A 17,714-nucleotide genomic window follows, 5' to 3' on the forward strand; every position below is an offset into this window, starting at 1 on the left:
GGGTATGTGTGTTTCTGTATGAGCATTCAAGGAACTTCCTCCTCTCAAAGGTTATCAAAGTGCCACAGCTGCAGTGGAAATCACATTATTATTATTATGTATTCTACATTTTTACTCAAAAGCAAGCTCCAGAGAGTTAGACAGGACTTTTCTGCTGAGCAAGCATGCAGTAGGATTACAGTACAGCCACAGAGTTGTTTGAGGAAAGCCTCAGCAGTGCTACAACTTGAATGAGAGCTTGAATTCATCAGGTCTTACTTGATGGCTCCCCTGCTTTCTGGTTTTGCTGTAGTTAATCTGTGGGGCGCAAGCACATTTTGTTGGGCTTTTGTGACCAGTCTTGGGATTGACTGATTGATTTCTATAAGCCATCTCATTTGCTCAAAAGTATATAGCAAAACAATCCTGTTGTCGCACAAATCTGCACCTGTGACTCGGTAGCCCATGGGCGTTCCCCAGAGGGTAAAGGGCAAGTGGGGGTGGGGGGGTGGCTTGTGGGAGAGCAGACAGGTGGACTCATCAGACCAGTGGGGCTGCCCCCCTTCTTACAATAAGGGAATAAGGCTTTGCTCGTGACATCTTGGCAGGGAGATGCAGGGAACGCAGGCCGTGTCAGCAACAACACCTGAAACATATGCTTTTGAAGGACTCCTGTTCTTTTTCCCGTGTGGCTTTAGAAAGGTGAGCTGGAACCACAGACCAGCAGTCGACTGTCTGCTGTTTTGCTCCCAGCTTCCAGCAGATAGATGGTGACTAACCCTCCAGTCCTCACAAATTTTAAAATGGAGGATTTGCTATCTGCCTTGTCCCCCCTTTTTTCTTTTTTTTGCACCCTTGGAATTCAGTACTGCATTAGTTACGACTGGCACAGATGTCCCCAAGAGGAGAAATACTGAAGTGCCCCAAAGCTGCAAAGATGCTGCAGTCCCAGGACACAAAAGGGGGACTGCACAAAATGTTCATGCCTAATCTTGTACAGCATTCCAAGGGTGAAAAAGAAAAGGTAAAAAGCACAAAAGCAGGACTGCACTGAATATCAAGAAAACAATCTGGGCACAGGGGGAAAAAACGGGCGACAGTGTCGGGAAAGCATCAACGGCAACTGCCACAAAGAAAACCAGGTTCAGTCAGGAAAGCCCCTTTTGCCTTCAACCTCAGCAGTTTTATTGAAAGATTACCCAGGACCACTGCAGTGACTTACGACAGCAGGCTACCCGGTAGAGGTCTCCACTACCAACTACAAGCTTTTAGAACGTATACACAGAGTGTTTCAATAAATAAATAAAACTTTTATACGCAGTCTCTTATGCATGGCATTTCAGGATGGCTCACAATCAGTAAAATCAAATGCATTAGAACAATCTAAACAATAAATAACATATAGCCAATAAAACACAACTGTTGCATTAAAATACTAATTTTTAAAATGACAGTTGAATAAAAAGGTTTTGACCTGGTGCCAAAAGGAATATAAGCTTGGCTCCAGGGGAACCTCTCCGGGGAGCACTTTCTATAATCTGGGCACCACCAGAGAGAAGGCCCTACTCTGAGTAGATGTTCTTTTTACCTCCTTCAAGGAGGTTCTCGGAGCAGGGCCTCCCTCACTGATTTTAAGGGGTGTGAGGGTATATAAGGAAGGAGAAGTTCCTTCAGGTAACTTGGTCAGATGAGAGGTCTCCAGAGGGGCTCAGTACGATAACATTTGGTTCAGGATATTAACATAAGGATCACAGGATTATTGTGAGTCTTGGCATGCAAACGAGGGTGGTTGCAATGCTGTCAACCTGGCAGCCTGACCAATTCTTGCTGATCAGCCAAACAAGAGCCCTGGCAGCTTCTTGGGGGAAGCCATCAAGTCCCACTTCTTAAAGTAACAGCAAATGCCAAACAATAACCTGGCTTGGAATTTTTGGGTGCTTCCTTGAGAAAGGAGTGCAGGCATTTTATAACACAAAAGCACATATGCACCCCTTTTCTACCAGGATTTAGCTGAATTTTCCCAACAATAGCAATCTGGACACAAACGCGCATTGTGGTCCCCCAAGGAAAGATCTTGTCATCAAAGGGAGGTCCTAGCTAGGTGAATCCTGATGAAAGTCCATTGTGGCCACGGGGCATGAAACTGAATCTGCCAGGTGGTTTCAATCTCAAAGTGCAGAATGAAAGTCAAAGAAATTCAGATGGCAGTTGAAAAAAAGGACGAATCTGGAAGGGGCATTCAATCACCGGCACTTCACTTGTATGGAGTTGGATGGGGGTAATGCAGAAAAGAGCAACAAAAGTGATCAGCTGGAGTAACTCCCCTGCATGGAAAAGATTTCAAATATAGAACTTCAAAGTTGCTCAGCTTTGAAAAGGGGGTGAGTGAGGTGAGATATGACAGAGATGCGAGGTATGCAGAAAGTGGACAGGAAGACATTTTTCTCCCTCTCATGAACCCAGTGGGAGATCCCAGACTGAGAGAAGCAGGCACTTCACATCGGGCATCATGGTAAATTTATTACCATGCCACACACCAATTACTTTAAAGCGGATTAAGGTTTTGACTGTAAAATTATTATTATTATTATTATTATTATTATTATTACTAAAACAATATTAATTGTAAAGTTATTGTTGTTGTTGCTATTATTATTATTATTATTTAGCATATGGCAATGGAACAATTAGCCAGGAGTCCACAATGCTAACACAGAGTAGATGTTTGGCTGCCCTCCATTGCTAGTTCTGTGTACACTCATGCACTTATCCAGTGCGCACCGAGGGGGTGGACTAGCGGGTGCTCGGGTTGGTGGCTCGCCCGTGGATCCCTCACATCCGAGCAGCTAGTAAAACAAATTGAACCCTTTGGATGTTCCTCTCCAAGGGTGGCTGCACCAGGCTTCTCTTCTGCTGTGTGAAGTGATGAACGGTGTCAGCGTCAGGAGCCGATACTTGTGTCCCGTATCAAACTTGGCCTTGTCCCTCCCCTCACCCTCGAAGGGCTCATGCGCCAAGGAAGGTTTGGCCTCCCTTTTGTCAAGTTTGGCACTTGGTTTTTGCTACCAGTCCTGCTTTCTTGCCTCCCCCCTCCCTCCCTCCCTCCATTCAGCTGACAGCGGGCGGTGCTCTCCAGAGGAAGGAAGTCATTTATATTTGCAAGCCTACTGAGCTTAGCACAGCTTGGGCAAGAGAAATGATTTACTTCGGATGGAAAGAACTTCTGAGAAACAGCTGAGTACCCTTCCTCTTCTTCTAACTTAACAGGTAAGCATGGGGAAAGAGTGAAGGGGCTGAGCAGTCAGACGAGAAAGGAGAAATATTATTTATTTATTTATTTATTTATTTATTTATTTATTTATTTAGGAAGCTTCTATGCCACCCCATTTGCCGAAATATGGAGGTAAATAGGATGGATGCAAGAGGAGAAACAAGAGAAGAGCAGAACAAGGAGACGTGTGGGTTGGAAATTAAACTGGGAAGTAAAACCCAGAAGCAGTAGGCTAAAAGTTTTAAAAGCTTGACTAGGGTCCAAGCCTGGTCCTGAGTAGCAGGTCAGTGCAAGATAATTTCCTGCATGGGGTGTGGAACAAGATGGTGCTTCCTGTTCTACCAAAAGCAGATTACGGGACAGGCGGGTGAGCCTTGCTTTGGCCCTGGTGACTGAGGAACATCCTCTGGCATTCCTGAGGGCAGCAAGTTAATCGAGGGAGTGCAGAGCAGGTTGCTTGCAGCACACAGGTCTGGCTTCCAGCCGAGGCTGATAATGAGGGGGCAAAAGCTGCTGCCCCCCTCCACCCAGCAACTGCTGCCTGGGGCGGCAGTCCCACCTGCCGAATGATAGGGCCAGCCCAGGGAGGGAGTCGAGGCTCTAAAAAGGATCCACAGAGAAATGAACCCAACAATGCTGGGGGCCCTGAAGCAATCAGTCTGTCTTGCAAAGTGAAACTGGGCTGCTGGGGATGATAGGAGTTGAAGTCCAGCACTTCTGGAAGGCACCCAGTTCAAGGAAGCCTGCTTTAAGTGCCCATTAAAATAGCATGCTAAAAACTGGTGCTGTCATTTTTCAAAAAACAAGCAGGGCCAAGATGGAGCCAAGCTTACTCTGTGCTGTCTTTCTGTGCTGTTTTCCTGAAGCTGCTGTACATATCGAAACAAAATGATTATAAAAATATGAGAGCCAACATGGCATGCTGCTTAGAGTGGGGGACTGAGGACTTGGGCAACCAGGGTCCTAGATCGTGCTCAGCCATGAAGCTCACTGGGCAACTTTGTGCCAGAAATGGCTTCTCAGCTCACCCACCTTGCAGGATCTTTGTGAGGATCAAATGGAGCAACGGAAGCTGCATTGGGTTCCTCACAACAGGAAAAAAGGCGAGATATAAATGCATAGTAAGACTATGTGGCAGAACTGCCTAGGGTAACAAAGCTTGTCATTCCAAAGTGAGAAATGCATGAATGAGGGGAGATGCTACCACTCAGAGGCAGTATTGGGGGGTGACCTACGAGGGTTGGTGCTCCAGATCTCTGGGAACCCATCTTCCCCACCACCTTGCTGTCCCTGGCCACCTGCTGAAATAAAAATACAGTGACCCTCGTAATCTCTGTTGCATCTGGGCTCCCTGAATGCATAAGTTTTATGCCCACTCCTTGAATGTGTTTGCCAGAGGTTCTTGCTTGACATCAATGCTTGCCTCTCTCCTGCCCATGCCTCCTCCTCCTCCTCCTCCTCCACCACCCCCATCCCCACCATCAAATAGCAGTATTCATAGAAGATTGGGCCTTTATTCTTTTACAAATATACATTTATTGTGTGTTACAAAACCAAAACCAAACCATACAGAAAGAAAACAAGAATAAAATAAACCAAAACATTAGAATTTGGGGTAAGAGTTAGAAAGATCCAAAGCACCAGTTACATATATTCTATACATCCCTATTGTGTATCTAACACGGTACACCTAAACTGGACTCGGAGAATGAAAAGCACTAGAGGCCTGCAGTTGGGCGAGGTGCTCCAGGAAGTGGATGCTGATCTGCTCACAGCACTCTTCTCACTTCCTAGATCTGTCTCAGTGCAGCTTCAGGCCTGATGTTGAAATGAAAGCCCTGCTTCCCTTGGACTACTCGGGTATCACTATCGCCCTAAACGGCTCTGGTGCGCCTGCAACTGGAGTATTGTGCTCAGTTCTCGGCCGCTCATTACAGGAAGGATATAGCCAGGTTAGAGTTAGAGTCAGTGCAGCGAAGGGCCACAAGGTTGGTGGCCGGTTTGCAGGGGATGGGGTATGAGGCGAGACTGAGGGAACTGGGTCTCTTCAGCCTGGAGAAGAGGAGACTCAGAGCGGATATGTTGGTGACATACAGGTATGTGAGGGGGTGTCACACGGATGTGGGTAGAGACCTGTTCTCCCCTGCAGAGGAAGGCAGGACGCGCTCCAGCGGAGTAAAGCTCAGGGAACCCAGGTTCCATTTAGGTGCCAGGAAGCACTTCCTGACAGTTAGGACCCCGAGGGTGTGGAATGGGCTTCCACGAGAGGTCGTTGAGGCCCCATCGGTGAGGGTGTTCAGAGATAGGCTGGACCTGCACATGGTGGGCATGTCGTGAGCGGAGCCGGCTGGTGCCGGAGGTCAGACTAGATGGCCCGGGAGACCCCTTCTGACTCGCTCTACAAGTTGCATGTTTCTATGAGTCATATGTTTCTATGTTACTCAGCAGCTTTTGATCTGCATCGTCTGTCTGACTGGGGTGCAGAGGCATTGAACTGTGGGGGTTTCAGAAACTGCGGCTGGGGGATTTTTGCTCCCCCCCCATGGCAGTTATCCTCCAGGGTTTCACGGGGCTCTCTTTTACCCATGGAGCACAGAACTACAGAGAGGGGTTATTCAGAGATGTGGGCTGAAGTACCACCAGCAAGTGAATGATACCAGCTCTCACTCTCCTGTTCTCTCCCACTGCTCCCCCAAGCTGCCTTTCCATCTAATACCTGTGAAGCAGCTGGTATTCTGAGCCAGTTCTGGGGGAGGGAAATGGACCAAAGAAGGCCCAAAAAGGTGAGCTCCAGTCCAAACAATTGAAAGCACTGTGGATGCTTGGCTTGTCTGTCCAGCTGAGTGGTGCTTACCATGTTCTGGGGCACACTGCACTTCCCCAAAAGTTAAAGTTTATTGGCTGGGCATAGGGGTGCTTTTGACTCGGTGGTAGCTCACAGCACCTCGTATCAGCTACCTGCACAAGAATAGACCATTATTCTGGCTCCGGTAACCTCCCATTACTCTCAGGATTAACTTGCAACCTGTTAAATGAGGGGCTGCCTGGAAAACCAGCTCAAAATAGGACAGACAGATGGTTAACTGAGATTGGTCATTTTATGCCAGTACTTTGTTATCTGCTCTGGCTGCCCATCCATTTCGATGTTGAATTCAAAGAGAGGGCAATATTAAAACCCTGAATGGCTTGGCACCAGGTTACCAAAATGAAAGTCTCCTTCCATATAACTCTTCCAAGTTTGTAAGGACATCATTTCAGCCCTGCAGGGCCCACCATTGAATGTGGCAAGGCAGGTGGCTATGAGAGAGGGAAACTTTTCAGTGCTGCATCATTCCTTTCCCAGAAAGGCTCACTTGGCACCTACACTGTGGTCATCCCAGTGCCAAGTGGAGACCTTATTTTCCCAATCCTTTAAAAAATGTTTTGGGATTTCCAGATCATAGCACTGCTTGTATCCTTTGCTGCTCTTTCGCTCTGGTTTTATCTAGTACCAATCTTGAGTGTTTTGATATTGTTGGGAAAGTCCAAATAGAGCCTTACATAAAAAGGTATGCTTATTGTGAGTCTTTTTATTATTAAAATAATAAGCAGTGCCCTTACTCCTCTCCCTTAGAAGGGACTAGAACTTTTCACCCAGTTCCGTATGCCTGGGAAAGCAGATAGCCCTGGAGGCTTCAGAATTGTATCCATTCACCTGCAGAGCAATCATACAGGGGAGGCTGCAAGATGCATCCTATCAATAGATGAGAACCCTTAACCCTTTCAGGTATGCTTGCACATGCCTTCAAACTGCGGTTACATTCCACACTTACCGTGCAATTGCAAAGTAAGACAAAGTATCCCGCTAGCTCTCCGGCTGGGAGAAGCAGCACTGAATAGATTCTCTTTGTCCTGATGTAATCTCTTTCTACACCTGGGATCAGTTATAATTCATATCGCTCAACTATTTGTCTCCTCATCACCCTATAACTCTGGAACATTTTGTAACATTGTTCATCACCCTATAACTCTGGAACATTTTGTAACATTGTAACAAGCCTTACATTGTTCTGTTTGTACTTGTATTGTCCTCTGTAAATGTATCCATTCATCCCTCATCATCACTCCAAAACTGTGTATGACCCACAACCTAGAGAATATTCTGTATATGCTCAGGAAGCTTGTAGTTGGTTTGGTTCACTGGTACCCTGCAGTGTTGTTGTTGTTGTTGTTGTTTTTCTCTGTCAGAGAGGGATGTCCTGTCAATAAACTACTGAAACTGAATGTAGCATCTTCAGTGTGAATCCGAACCTACATTCTCCTGGTTCTATGATTCTGAGATTTCCTGACAATATCTCATCTTTTTTGTGAGTTTATTCTATTTATTTATATATCATCTAAAATCTTGGTCATTAGGTGGCTTAAAAATGTAACAATGACATACTTGAACCGAAAGTTATCTCCCAGGAATTAGACTTGCATAGCGAATGTTTTGACTTTCCTCCACCAGAACCCTTCTTTTTGGGCAATAGCAAAAGTGCGTATAGTCAAGGTGGCTTTCCCAGTTGCAAAGTATGGCTGTGAAAACTGGACCATAAGGAAGGCTGAGCACCAAAGGATTGAGGCCTTTGAATTGTGGTGCAGGAGGAGACTCCTGCCAGTCCCTTGGACCGCAAGGGGATCAAACCAGTCAGTCCTAGAGGAGATCAACCCTGACTGCTCTTTAGAAGCCCAGATGCTGAAGATGAAACTCAAATACTTTGGCCACCTAATGAGAAGGAAGGACTCCCTGGAGAAGAGCCTAATGCTGGGAACAATAGATGGCAAAAGAAGGAGGGGACGGCAGAGGATGAGGTGGCTGGATGGAGTCACTGAGGCAGTCGGTGTGAGCTTGAGTGGACTCTGTGGGATGGTGGAGGACAGGAAGGCCTGGAGGAATGTTGTCCATGGGGTCGCGATGGGTCAGATGCGACTTCACAACTAGCAACCACAACAAATTTCTTGTATAGCTTGATGCCATGATCTTGGCTCTAGACCAAGGAGCTCAGAATTCTGTTAAGCTTGACTCACTGCACTGATCCTCTTCCTTCAACCCCCCTGAGTAATCACAAACCCATGTGAAACAGCCTGTATGTTACAGTCATAAGCACAGACTCTTTTGCTTGTGCCCCCACTCACCTGGTGGGTATTTGAGGCAGAACCTTTTGGGGAACAGCAAAAGCCCCTCCCAGGAAAGGTGAGATCATTTCCTTCCTTGTTTTGGTTTAGGAGGGCAGTAAATACTATTGCCTTTTTATGGACTTCTAGTTTGTTGCTCTTTAATACCACTCTTAAATTGTATTGTATGGTGGAGGAACATTTTTCTCCTGTGATTCTTTGTTTTACGTGAGCATTGAATGCTGTTCTTGTACAACACCCTGGGCACCTGGTTGGTGGCATCTAAAATTTGATGCTTACAATAATGGGCCATGGAGTAATTCATTCTGTAGAAGGTATTCCTTGCTACGTGTGCAGATACATGAAATTAGAACGATGAGGTTCACTGTGTTCTGAAAAGGCTCTTGTATTCCGAAATGGTATTTACTGGGTGGAATCCAACATTGTTCAAGTTGTGCTCTCCCTCATTGGGACTTTCCCTGCATTTCTGCTCCCACAGAGCTCCAGCCCAGGTCACTGGAGCAGAATTGGCAGTCAAGGTGGAAGCCAAGGAGGGAGGGGAAATCCATCCTGCCGGCTGTGTTTGTTCTGTCAGTAGAGGAGCAGCTTTGAATACAATCAGATGAGTGCCGTTTCAAGTTCAGTTGCTTGTTTATTTTACCGCTTTGCTGTGATTCCAGATTAACAAATGCCTGGTGATTTTCATGTGTCTGGAAGTGATTCAGGAACACTGTTTTCTTCATAAGGTATAAAACAGCCTGAAAATAACAGTAGGACACCACTCCTGAAAAAAGGAAGATGCCATCCCAAAATGGTGCTGAGAGTAATTCAAATGAACTGGAGCATTTGCCTGGACCTGAGCAAGCAAACCAAGCAGGTAAAGTTAGATTCACAGTTTGTCATATGAAGAAGCAAACTGGTGTTCTTCCTAGCACAGCGTCTGGCACTGCTGGGCTTGTAAGGTTGCAGATTTCTGGCATGTGAGGTATATGTACCTTTGGCCATTCAGGTGCTACCTGTGGAAGGGGAACTTCAAAGTCCCTGATGCTCCCACTTCTTATAAACCAGACTTGGACTGGGCTTTCCTTTGAATATAGGACTGTTCTCTGTAAAACAGACAAATGGCCCCCCTACTGGAAAGTAGGGTGGCTGGGTGCCCTATTTTATAGAGGACACTCCTCTGTGTTGGAGGGCTGGCAGAAGCCAATGCATGAGAATTTCTCTGAATTTTTCATTTCGTTTGAATTGCTTTTCCAAAGCAATTTCTTTCCATCAAGCTGAATAAGAAAACCAGAAAAATGGTCAGAAAAATGTGGGGGAGAGTTTTGGCACAGCATGAAAAATAAGATGTGGACACCTACTAAAACTGGAAGCTGCAGGATGTTAATGGACATTCAAGGTCAAATAGCACATCCAGCAATTTTCCTTAGACCTGACTGGAATGCGCAAAAGAAAATGTACATTGTGGAATCACACTTGTGTGTTGTTGAAAAGGACTGCTCAGAGAAACGGCAGTGTGTGTACCATTACTTATGTCCATACCGCAATGGGTCTGCTCCAGGAGTAGATGGAGCCTCCAACCTTTCCTAATTTGTCAGAGCTTGCTTCTCTTTCCCCATTTTATCTGATCACATCTCTCCTAAGTCCTTGCTTGTCTTCATGCTTTGTTTCTATTTTTCCTGGCAGAAATTAGTGCTGGGTCCAGGTTTCGGGGGGCCCTTGGGCAAGACACCCTCCATGGGCCACCTCTCTCAGTAGCTGACCTTCTCAATGCAGATGCCCTCAGCGGCTCTTGCACCTCCTGCCACTGGCTTGCTGGACAGCGGAGAGCCTGGGAGCAAGGAGGCAGTGGCTACCCCTTCGCCTCACCACCACCCTTGTCTGGGCCAGGCTGAGGAAGAGGAGCAGATCTAAGGGGTTCTTGGCAGTGGGCCACTCCTGGAGTGTGGGCCTTGAGTGGGTGTTGAACCAGGCCTAGGCCTGCACCTTCCCTGGCTGCAGATGTGCCATGCAATGCCGCTTGAGGTCGACTGTGGCAGTAGAGGATTTCTTGATGCAGGCCGGTGTGTGAGGCTGCCTGGTTTACTTGGCCCTGAATGCAGGCTTCCTTTGGCTGCTGCTAGCCGGGTTCCACCCAGTGGCCCCTCACCTTCCCTTCACCCCCTGCCCCATGTGTGTCACACTTTGCTGGGGGCAGAGCGGAAGGCAGAGAGAGATTCCCCAAGTCACAGCAATCGTGGTTCCTGCAAGCGGTTTTCACATCTCTCCTTCCCTCCTGATCCACCCCATGTAGGAGAGTGCAGAGATGACTCTAAACAAAAAGCTGTCTTGCTAGAAAAGCAGCCGGACTTTACTCTCTTGTAAGGCTGCCTTTATTTGAGTTGCAGGGCCACACGGAGTTCGTCCAGCGGGTCATTGAATGAGGCTGATGGGCACTCACACGTTTCTTGCTTTCTCTTCCTTTTTGCACCAGAAAACACCAGGAAGTGCAAGTGGCGACCACGTAAAGAGCACATTTTTTGGATCCTTGTTTGTGCCAGCCTTTTAGCTGGTAAGCTGTCCACATCCAGGAAACACTCCACTTTGGTCTGTCTGTCCTTCATTAGTATCTGGTGGACTGATGAAAGCATGAAATTGCTTGTGGATTTTGTTTTCACCCCAGTGGGCAGGTTTTCTTTCCAAATCACTCATCCCAAATTGATTTTTATACCCATAAGAGAGAGGAATGCACACAGGATCAACCCTACTATTAGGCAGAGTGTGGCAGTTGCCTTGGGTAGCATCTCATCATCATCATCATCATGTTTTTATCCTGCCTTTTTTCCTTTCAAGGCAGCCAACATCATTCTCCTCCTCCTGCTCTCAATCTTAGCCCCACAACAACCCTGTGAGGTAGGTTGGGCTGAGAGCCTGTGACTGGCCCAAAGACGCCCAGTTGGCTCTACAGCCAAGTCGGGACTAGAACCCGGGTTGCCTGAGTCCCAGCCTGAGCTCTTAACCACTGCACCACACTGGATCTGCGAAGGGGGCAGCTGCTGCCTCTGGCCATTCCTGTCTGTTGTGGGGCCTAACCATGTGCTGCACTTCCCTGCACCTAGCTGGCTTCCATGCACCCCCTGAACTAGCTGGCTGCCCCCCTCGGGTGTGATGGAGATGCTGTCCCTTTGCCAGTGCTGAACTATGCCTCAGTCAGCTTCTCTCTCCATCGGTCAGTAAAAAGTCTTGAATGCACGTCTGAGGAAAAAGTGGCAGATCCTCTTCATGCAACGGAGGAAGTTTCCTTTCCATCTTGAAGTTGATGTGGCTGCAGGATTGGGCTGCTGCTTGGCTTTCAGGCACTGCTAAAGCCAGCTGTCAATCATCCCCATCTCTGGGCAAGTGTTGCAGCTAAGCTGATAATTAGAAGCTCTCCTATCCCCTGCTGTGTGCATTGCCGAAATAAACTGGCCAACCAACAGAAAGTGAATTAAATGCAAAGATGCGCTTCACATTGCAGTTGTGAAGCTTGGCCAGAAGGGTTGTGGCTGTAGGTGCAGATCTGAAAAGATCCAAAGTGCATCTGGTAGAACTGGCAAGGTTTTGTGTGAGCCTCTCCATTGACTGCTGTGATATCTTGAAGAAACTTCTTCTGGCAAGAAAATGAATCTTAAGACAGCAAAATAGCTGATTTGTTTTAATTTTTTGTAGGAAGACAGGTGTATCTCAGTTAAGCCAAAGACACTGATGATGGCTTTTCCTGTAATGCATTTATTCACTTTGATTTCTATGTATATTGATTTAAAATATTTCTAGGACACTTTTGAGGGCAGGAGCCCTTCCAAGTTGTATGCAGCAGTATAAGGATACTTGTCTAGGGATCGTATATAAAAGCTTTAAATAAATAAATGCTAAAATTCATAAAAGCCCTCCCACTGCTGGTGCAGTAATAAAGAGAACAATTGTTTCAAAAATAGCAGATGCCAGCATACATAAGCAAGAACCTGCAGCAAAGAGCAGTTACCACTCGATCAAGAAAACCTAAGCAGAGAAAGGTCAGGGGAATAAGTGAGTAAGGAAGCGAGTACCACAAGGGCTAAAGTGAGTAAGGAAGTGAGTACCGCAAGGGCTATGCCAGTCTTTCTCAACCTGGTGTCCTCCAGAGGTTGTGGATCTTAACTCCCATTGGCTCCAGCTAGCATGGGCACTAGGCAGGGCGCTGGGAGTTGTAGTCCAAAGCATTAGGTTGGAGATGGCTGTCCTGAGAACATGTTGCATTGTGCTAATCCGTGTCTGTAAAAAATAATAACCTTGAATGTCTCATTCTTTCTTTCCATAGTGATAACAGTACTAGCAATCATTAACAAGTGTGACTGTCGCTCTATTCAAGCATGCCCACCGTCATGGATTGGGTATAAGGAAAACTGCTACTATTTTTCGAAGGCAGAAAGAAACTGGACTTCAAGCCAGAAGTTTTGCTCTTCCCATAATGCTTCTTTGGCTAGGATTGAAGAGAAAGATCAGGTGAGAGACAGAAGGAATCCGCTCTTCATAGTCCTTTGCTGTGAACTGGTTGCCCAGTATTAGTCTTCTTTAGAGAAAGAGCAAGTATTTGCTGCAGGAGAGAGAATTTGGCTCAGGTTAAAAAAGAGCCGAAACTAGGGGGTCACAGCACACCACGAGTGGACCCCTTACCTTGGTTCTGCTCTCACTCACTCACCCAATCATTTGCTTCTCTTTCTTCCCTTTCTCCCTGCAGCCCCCTTTTGCCTCTGTTCCACCTCCAAATCCACAAAGATGTGGAACAGAAAGTGGATTTAACACTGAGCTGCTAATTATAAGCCTGCAGGTCTCCACAAACAGCATTATATTTCATGCTTACCACCACCCAGGCAATGGGGGCTTCCTAGCCTGTAATGCAGGCCTGTGGACAACCAACATGTTCAAGGGCAGGGTGTCAAAACCAAGTTCTTCTGGTTTGCAGGCCTTTTGAAGACAAAACTGAAAGCTGCTTTTTAATTATTTCTTCATTAAAACAATAGGGGCAGAGAAAATTTAGCTGGGGCAATGTCCCCTTGCCCACCTATGGCTATAGGCCTGTTCTGAGGTATGTAGAAGGACTGCACTTTCCTATTGCCTAGATAGTTCAGGGGTTTTTATTCCTTTGGGACCCATGGGCACATTTCAAAATTTGAGAAATGTGAGGGCACCACGGCAAAATGGTTCTGGGGAAGGTTAGGTGAGTCACTGAATGGCTGCCACAGGGGCCTGGCTAGTCTAAAGAGCAGGAAGGAGTTAAAAGCAAGACGCGGGGTGGTTAAAAAGGCAGAGGAGAAAACGAGCAAGCACAGTTAGGAGCAAGCGCAGTTAGAAATGGGCCATGGAGCGAAACAGCATGATAAAGGGGTGAACGGGAAAGAAAGCCCAGGCCAGGGGCTAGGATGAGTAATTAGAAAGCTAGGGTAGATGAGAGATTGGGTGGTGAGAAATAGCAAGGCTATGTAAAATTGCTGCAAACTGTATTTGCCTATATAGGCATATCATATGCATTCATTGCTATGGATACATAAAATCTATATTTAAAAGAGATTAATTCTTGTTTTTGTTGGTCTGCCCAGACCCTACTCTACCTTATTTTGGGGTACCAGAGCCTGGCTCTAGTTCACACATCTGTCATCAACTGATCCATGGTTTTCTACTTAATCAGGGGTAAGCAACCACGTGCTTGCCAGATGTCTTGAACTACAACTCCCATTAGCCCCAGGCATCATGGCCACTGGTCAGGGATTCTGGGAGTTGTAGTCCAAACCACCTGGAGGGCACCTTGCACATTTGAGCTACTCTGTCATTGCACACCTACGGCAGAAATGTGGGGAAAGAAGAGCTTGGATCTCATGGCTGCAGCAGTTCTGGGTAGAAAAGTGGTTGTCAGCAGCCCAACCTTCTTAGGCTGCCGCATGTGTTCACCAATGTAGCCTAGAATTAGTTCCTTACTGACCTTAGCTGGACCTGCACACCAAGCCAAAATAAGTCAAATTGGAATCCTTCTCCTCCCCCTCCGCTCCAAAAGCCCTGCAGTGTGGACTAACATTTTGGAAAGGACCTCCCTTTGGTCTGTTGTGCAAAAGGCCCTCTTTGCCCTCCCACCTCCAGCAGAACGGGGGAGGAGGGGCACCCTCTCCCACTGCTGCCCAGTTTGCCTCTCTGTGCATGGGAGACACGGGCAGCCCCACCCAGTGTTGGCATACAATGCTCCAGGTGCTCAGTCAGAGCCGTTTCTCCATGCCTGCTGCCAAACATTCCTGTGTGACCCAAAATGTCCTACTGGGACCCAAAGAGAACTGATCAGTTCAGGGGTGTTGAATCTCAGGCCAGTGGGCCAAATCCAGCTTGCCGGGGTCCCAGGCCAGCCCTCCAAGATGGTCGTGCTCGATGCCCCACCCACTTTGCATGGCATTTTCTTGCATTTCTATATTTCTTTCCCCACTCTACTAAGTTGCACTGCCTCTCCTGAGGCTTAGCTCATGGCAGGAAAATTCTTCAGTGAAACTGTGCTGGCTTTGTGTATTTTTGACCCTGTCTCCTTTCCCCCACCCCTGCTTGCCTTTGGTTCCACCCAGCACTGGGACACGGGCAGTGAAAGGCATCTCCCAAACTGAATGGAGCCCTAAGGTTCGTTGCTGGCAAGCCACTAATACAGCTCAGGGCTCTGATATCCATCTCTTCTGGTTTTGAAAGGATTTCGTGATGCTTAACAAAGGCAAAGGTTCCTGCTGGATTGGGCTCACGAGAGATTCGGGTCAGCCCTGGAAATGGTTGGATGGAGGCAATTCAACGTGAGTTCCAAGTTCCATTTGTCTTTAGAAATGAGGCCTCAGTAATAAGCAAGAAATGGTAATGGGGTGAGAGATGAGCCACTGGAGATGCGACTATTCACAATTTCTAGGTAGCCAGGTTTGCCCAAAAAATGATCAGGCATTTTCAAGAAAAAGAGAATTACTGCGTTCATTCTAGTGGTAACCCCACCTCAACATGCAGAAAAGAAGTGGGCATTCTAGGATGAAGGGCTAAAATAAAGAGTGTTCTGGATGATCTACCAATCCTTTATTTTGCCATACCCTCTAATCACTGGCCCATTAAACATTTCTGCTAAGATCTTCCAGTCGAATATTGTCAGTGTGTCTGACTTCCACTACTTTGGAAAAATGTATAACAAGCTTTCCCAAAAATTCAGGAGCTGAATCCCTTGATACCCCTATTTCCAGAGAAGATAATGCAAACCTCGGATTTCTCTAAAAAAAAATCTCTCCCAGTTTCCCGAATGGAGAGTGCCCAGTCTGGAGAATGACTGAGCTTCACCAAGTGACTTCCAAATGCTTTGAGCTGCAGCCTTCTTTTGTAGAAGAGAGGTGGGCAGATTCAAGCAGCAATTCTTCTCATTCACAGAACCTATTTTCCTTCTCAATAGTCACCTGTGGCTTGGAATATGATTATAGGCAGGGGGCCCACTGGTCCCAGTCAATGCCTTTGCCCATTTTTCCTACCTGTTTGCAGCCTTTGCAAATCAATTCTAACTGAAGAGAACTAAACTAAATCTAACTCTAGATTTAGTGTGATTGGGGTGTGGGATGCAACTTGATTAAAGAATGTATTTTATTTGGTGGGAAATCGATTTACTGGTTTTGCCTTCTGTGAAATTTAAATAAATCCTAGTCATTCTCTCTAGATGTATACATTTAGATATGCTGTAATATATGCAAGGGTTACGTAGTTTTTTTTCCCTCAGAATGAGCCAGGGACACCCATTTTGAAACTCCTGAATTTAGGGATCTGTTTGGGGATATGTTTGATTGAGTAAGACTTTCCCAATAGTATGTGCAATAGTACGTGCAGATAACTATCAGCTGCTACTGGGGAAAGCTTGACTCAAGCTTTGTGGTGCTTGTATTGCAGTTTGGAAGTTATGGGTGATGGAGGTGATTGTGCCTATTTCAATGATGAAACCAAAGCAAGCTCCGCAAGGTGCTACGTAGAACACTGTTGGATCTGCCGCAAATCAGCTGCATCTACTTGTCTGCCTGTTACTTGAGAAAGGATATTGCAAAGGAGAGAAACTACTGCATTTTTGCACTGTCTGTTTTCTGAAACATAAAGCTAATGGTCTCCTGTGGTGTTTTTCTGTGTACCAACACAGAGAACTGGGACTGACATGGAGCCTTGGAAGCTGGAAGCTGACTGTGGTGCAGCTGCAGAACTGAAAACACTGCACAGCAGCCTTTTCTTTCTTCTTCTTTCCCTGTCTTTTAATATTTATGCAATTTTAAATTAATTTTAATTCTGTTAATGTTTTTGTCTATTATAGTATTCTGTTTTAAGTTGTTTGGCTGTAAGCCACCCAAAGAGTTGGGCTATGAGCAGTGTAGAAATGAATATATAGATTCAATATATATAATGAATATATATAATGAATATTTTATTTATTTTCTATTTATATCCTGCCTTTTCCCTACAAAGGGCTCAAGGCAGCTTACATCTCCTCCATCTTATCCTCACAACAACAACCCTGTGAGGTAGGTTGGGCTGAGAGTCTGTGACTGGCCCAAAGTCACCCAGTTGGCTCCATGGCTGAGCGGGGACTCGAACCCAGATCGTTAGAGTCCCAGTCCCATGCTCTTAACCACTACACCACACTGAAGTCCCGCAATTAAGGCTCAAATGATCAGTTTCTTGCAAGGGCAAATAGGTTTACTTACAATTAAATGCATGGATCTGTGGGTGCCCGAGACAGGAACACCCAATGCTAATTCCATTAGGGTACATAGAATACACAAAAGGGGAGTGAATACAATACACAGGAACGTGATTGGATAGGAAAGTGATTGGATACAGGTCACAGCATCATAAAATGACTTGATTGTGGATGAGGGGGCCGACCTGGCTTGCATAACGGAGACCTGGGCAGGAGAGGGAGGGGATGTTGCCCTCTCCCAACTGTGTCCGCCCGGGTATCTGGTTCAACACTGTTCACGCCCAGAAGGGAGGGGAGGGGGAGTCGCGTTGGTTTACCGAGCCTCCATCTCTCTCATGGGTCTTCCGGTCCCTTCAAGACCAGGGCTGGAGTGCCTCTACTTGGTGTTGGGCGAACGAGACAGACTGGGGATTCTATTGGTGTACCGTGCACCTTTCTGCCCAGCAGTCTCCCTATCTGAGCTGACAGAGACCGTCTTGGACCTGGTGTTGAGGACCCCCAGGATGTTGGTCCTGGGGGACTTCAATCTCCATGCCGAGTCTGGACTGACCGGGGCGGCTCAGGACTTCATGGCCTCTATGATGGCCATGGGCCTGTCTCAAC

The 17,714-nt window shown here is 46.6% G+C and overlaps 1 protein-coding gene across 6 annotated transcripts; it reads left to right on the forward strand.

Moving 5' to 3' along the window:
- The first annotated feature begins 3,171 nt into the window (after positions 1-3,171).
- On the forward strand, positions 3,172-16,833 carry LOC123017941 (C-type lectin domain family 2 member D-like). Of its 6 annotated transcripts, XM_044419630.1 has the most exons (7): positions 3,172-3,246; positions 3,346-3,533; positions 9,067-9,263; positions 10,860-10,937; positions 12,702-12,886; positions 15,101-15,198; positions 16,316-16,833. In XM_044419630.1, the coding sequence occupies exons 3-7, from the start codon at positions 9,185-9,187 to the stop codon at positions 16,449-16,451; spliced, it is 576 nt and encodes a 191-aa protein (XP_044275565.1). In that variant the 5' UTR covers positions 3,172-3,246; positions 3,346-3,533; positions 9,067-9,184; the 3' UTR covers positions 16,452-16,833. The 6 variants fall into 6 exon arrangements, with proteins under 6 accessions (XP_044275565.1, XP_044275567.1, XP_044275568.1 ...); XM_044419632.1 differs by lacking the exon at positions 3,346-3,533 and having other exon boundaries at positions 3,228-3,246; XM_044419633.1 differs by lacking the exons at positions 3,172-3,246; positions 3,346-3,533 and adding an exon at positions 7,526-7,596 and having other exon boundaries at positions 9,133-9,263.
- Positions 16,834-17,714: the final 881 nt, after the last annotated feature.

The sequence above is a fragment of the Varanus komodoensis genome, unplaced genomic scaffold (assembly GCF_004798865.1).
Source record: "Varanus komodoensis strain SLA01 unplaced genomic scaffold, ASM479886v1 scaffold105, whole genome shotgun sequence".
NCBI classification, from domain to species: Eukaryota; Metazoa; Chordata; class Lepidosauria; order Squamata; family Varanidae; genus Varanus; species Varanus komodoensis.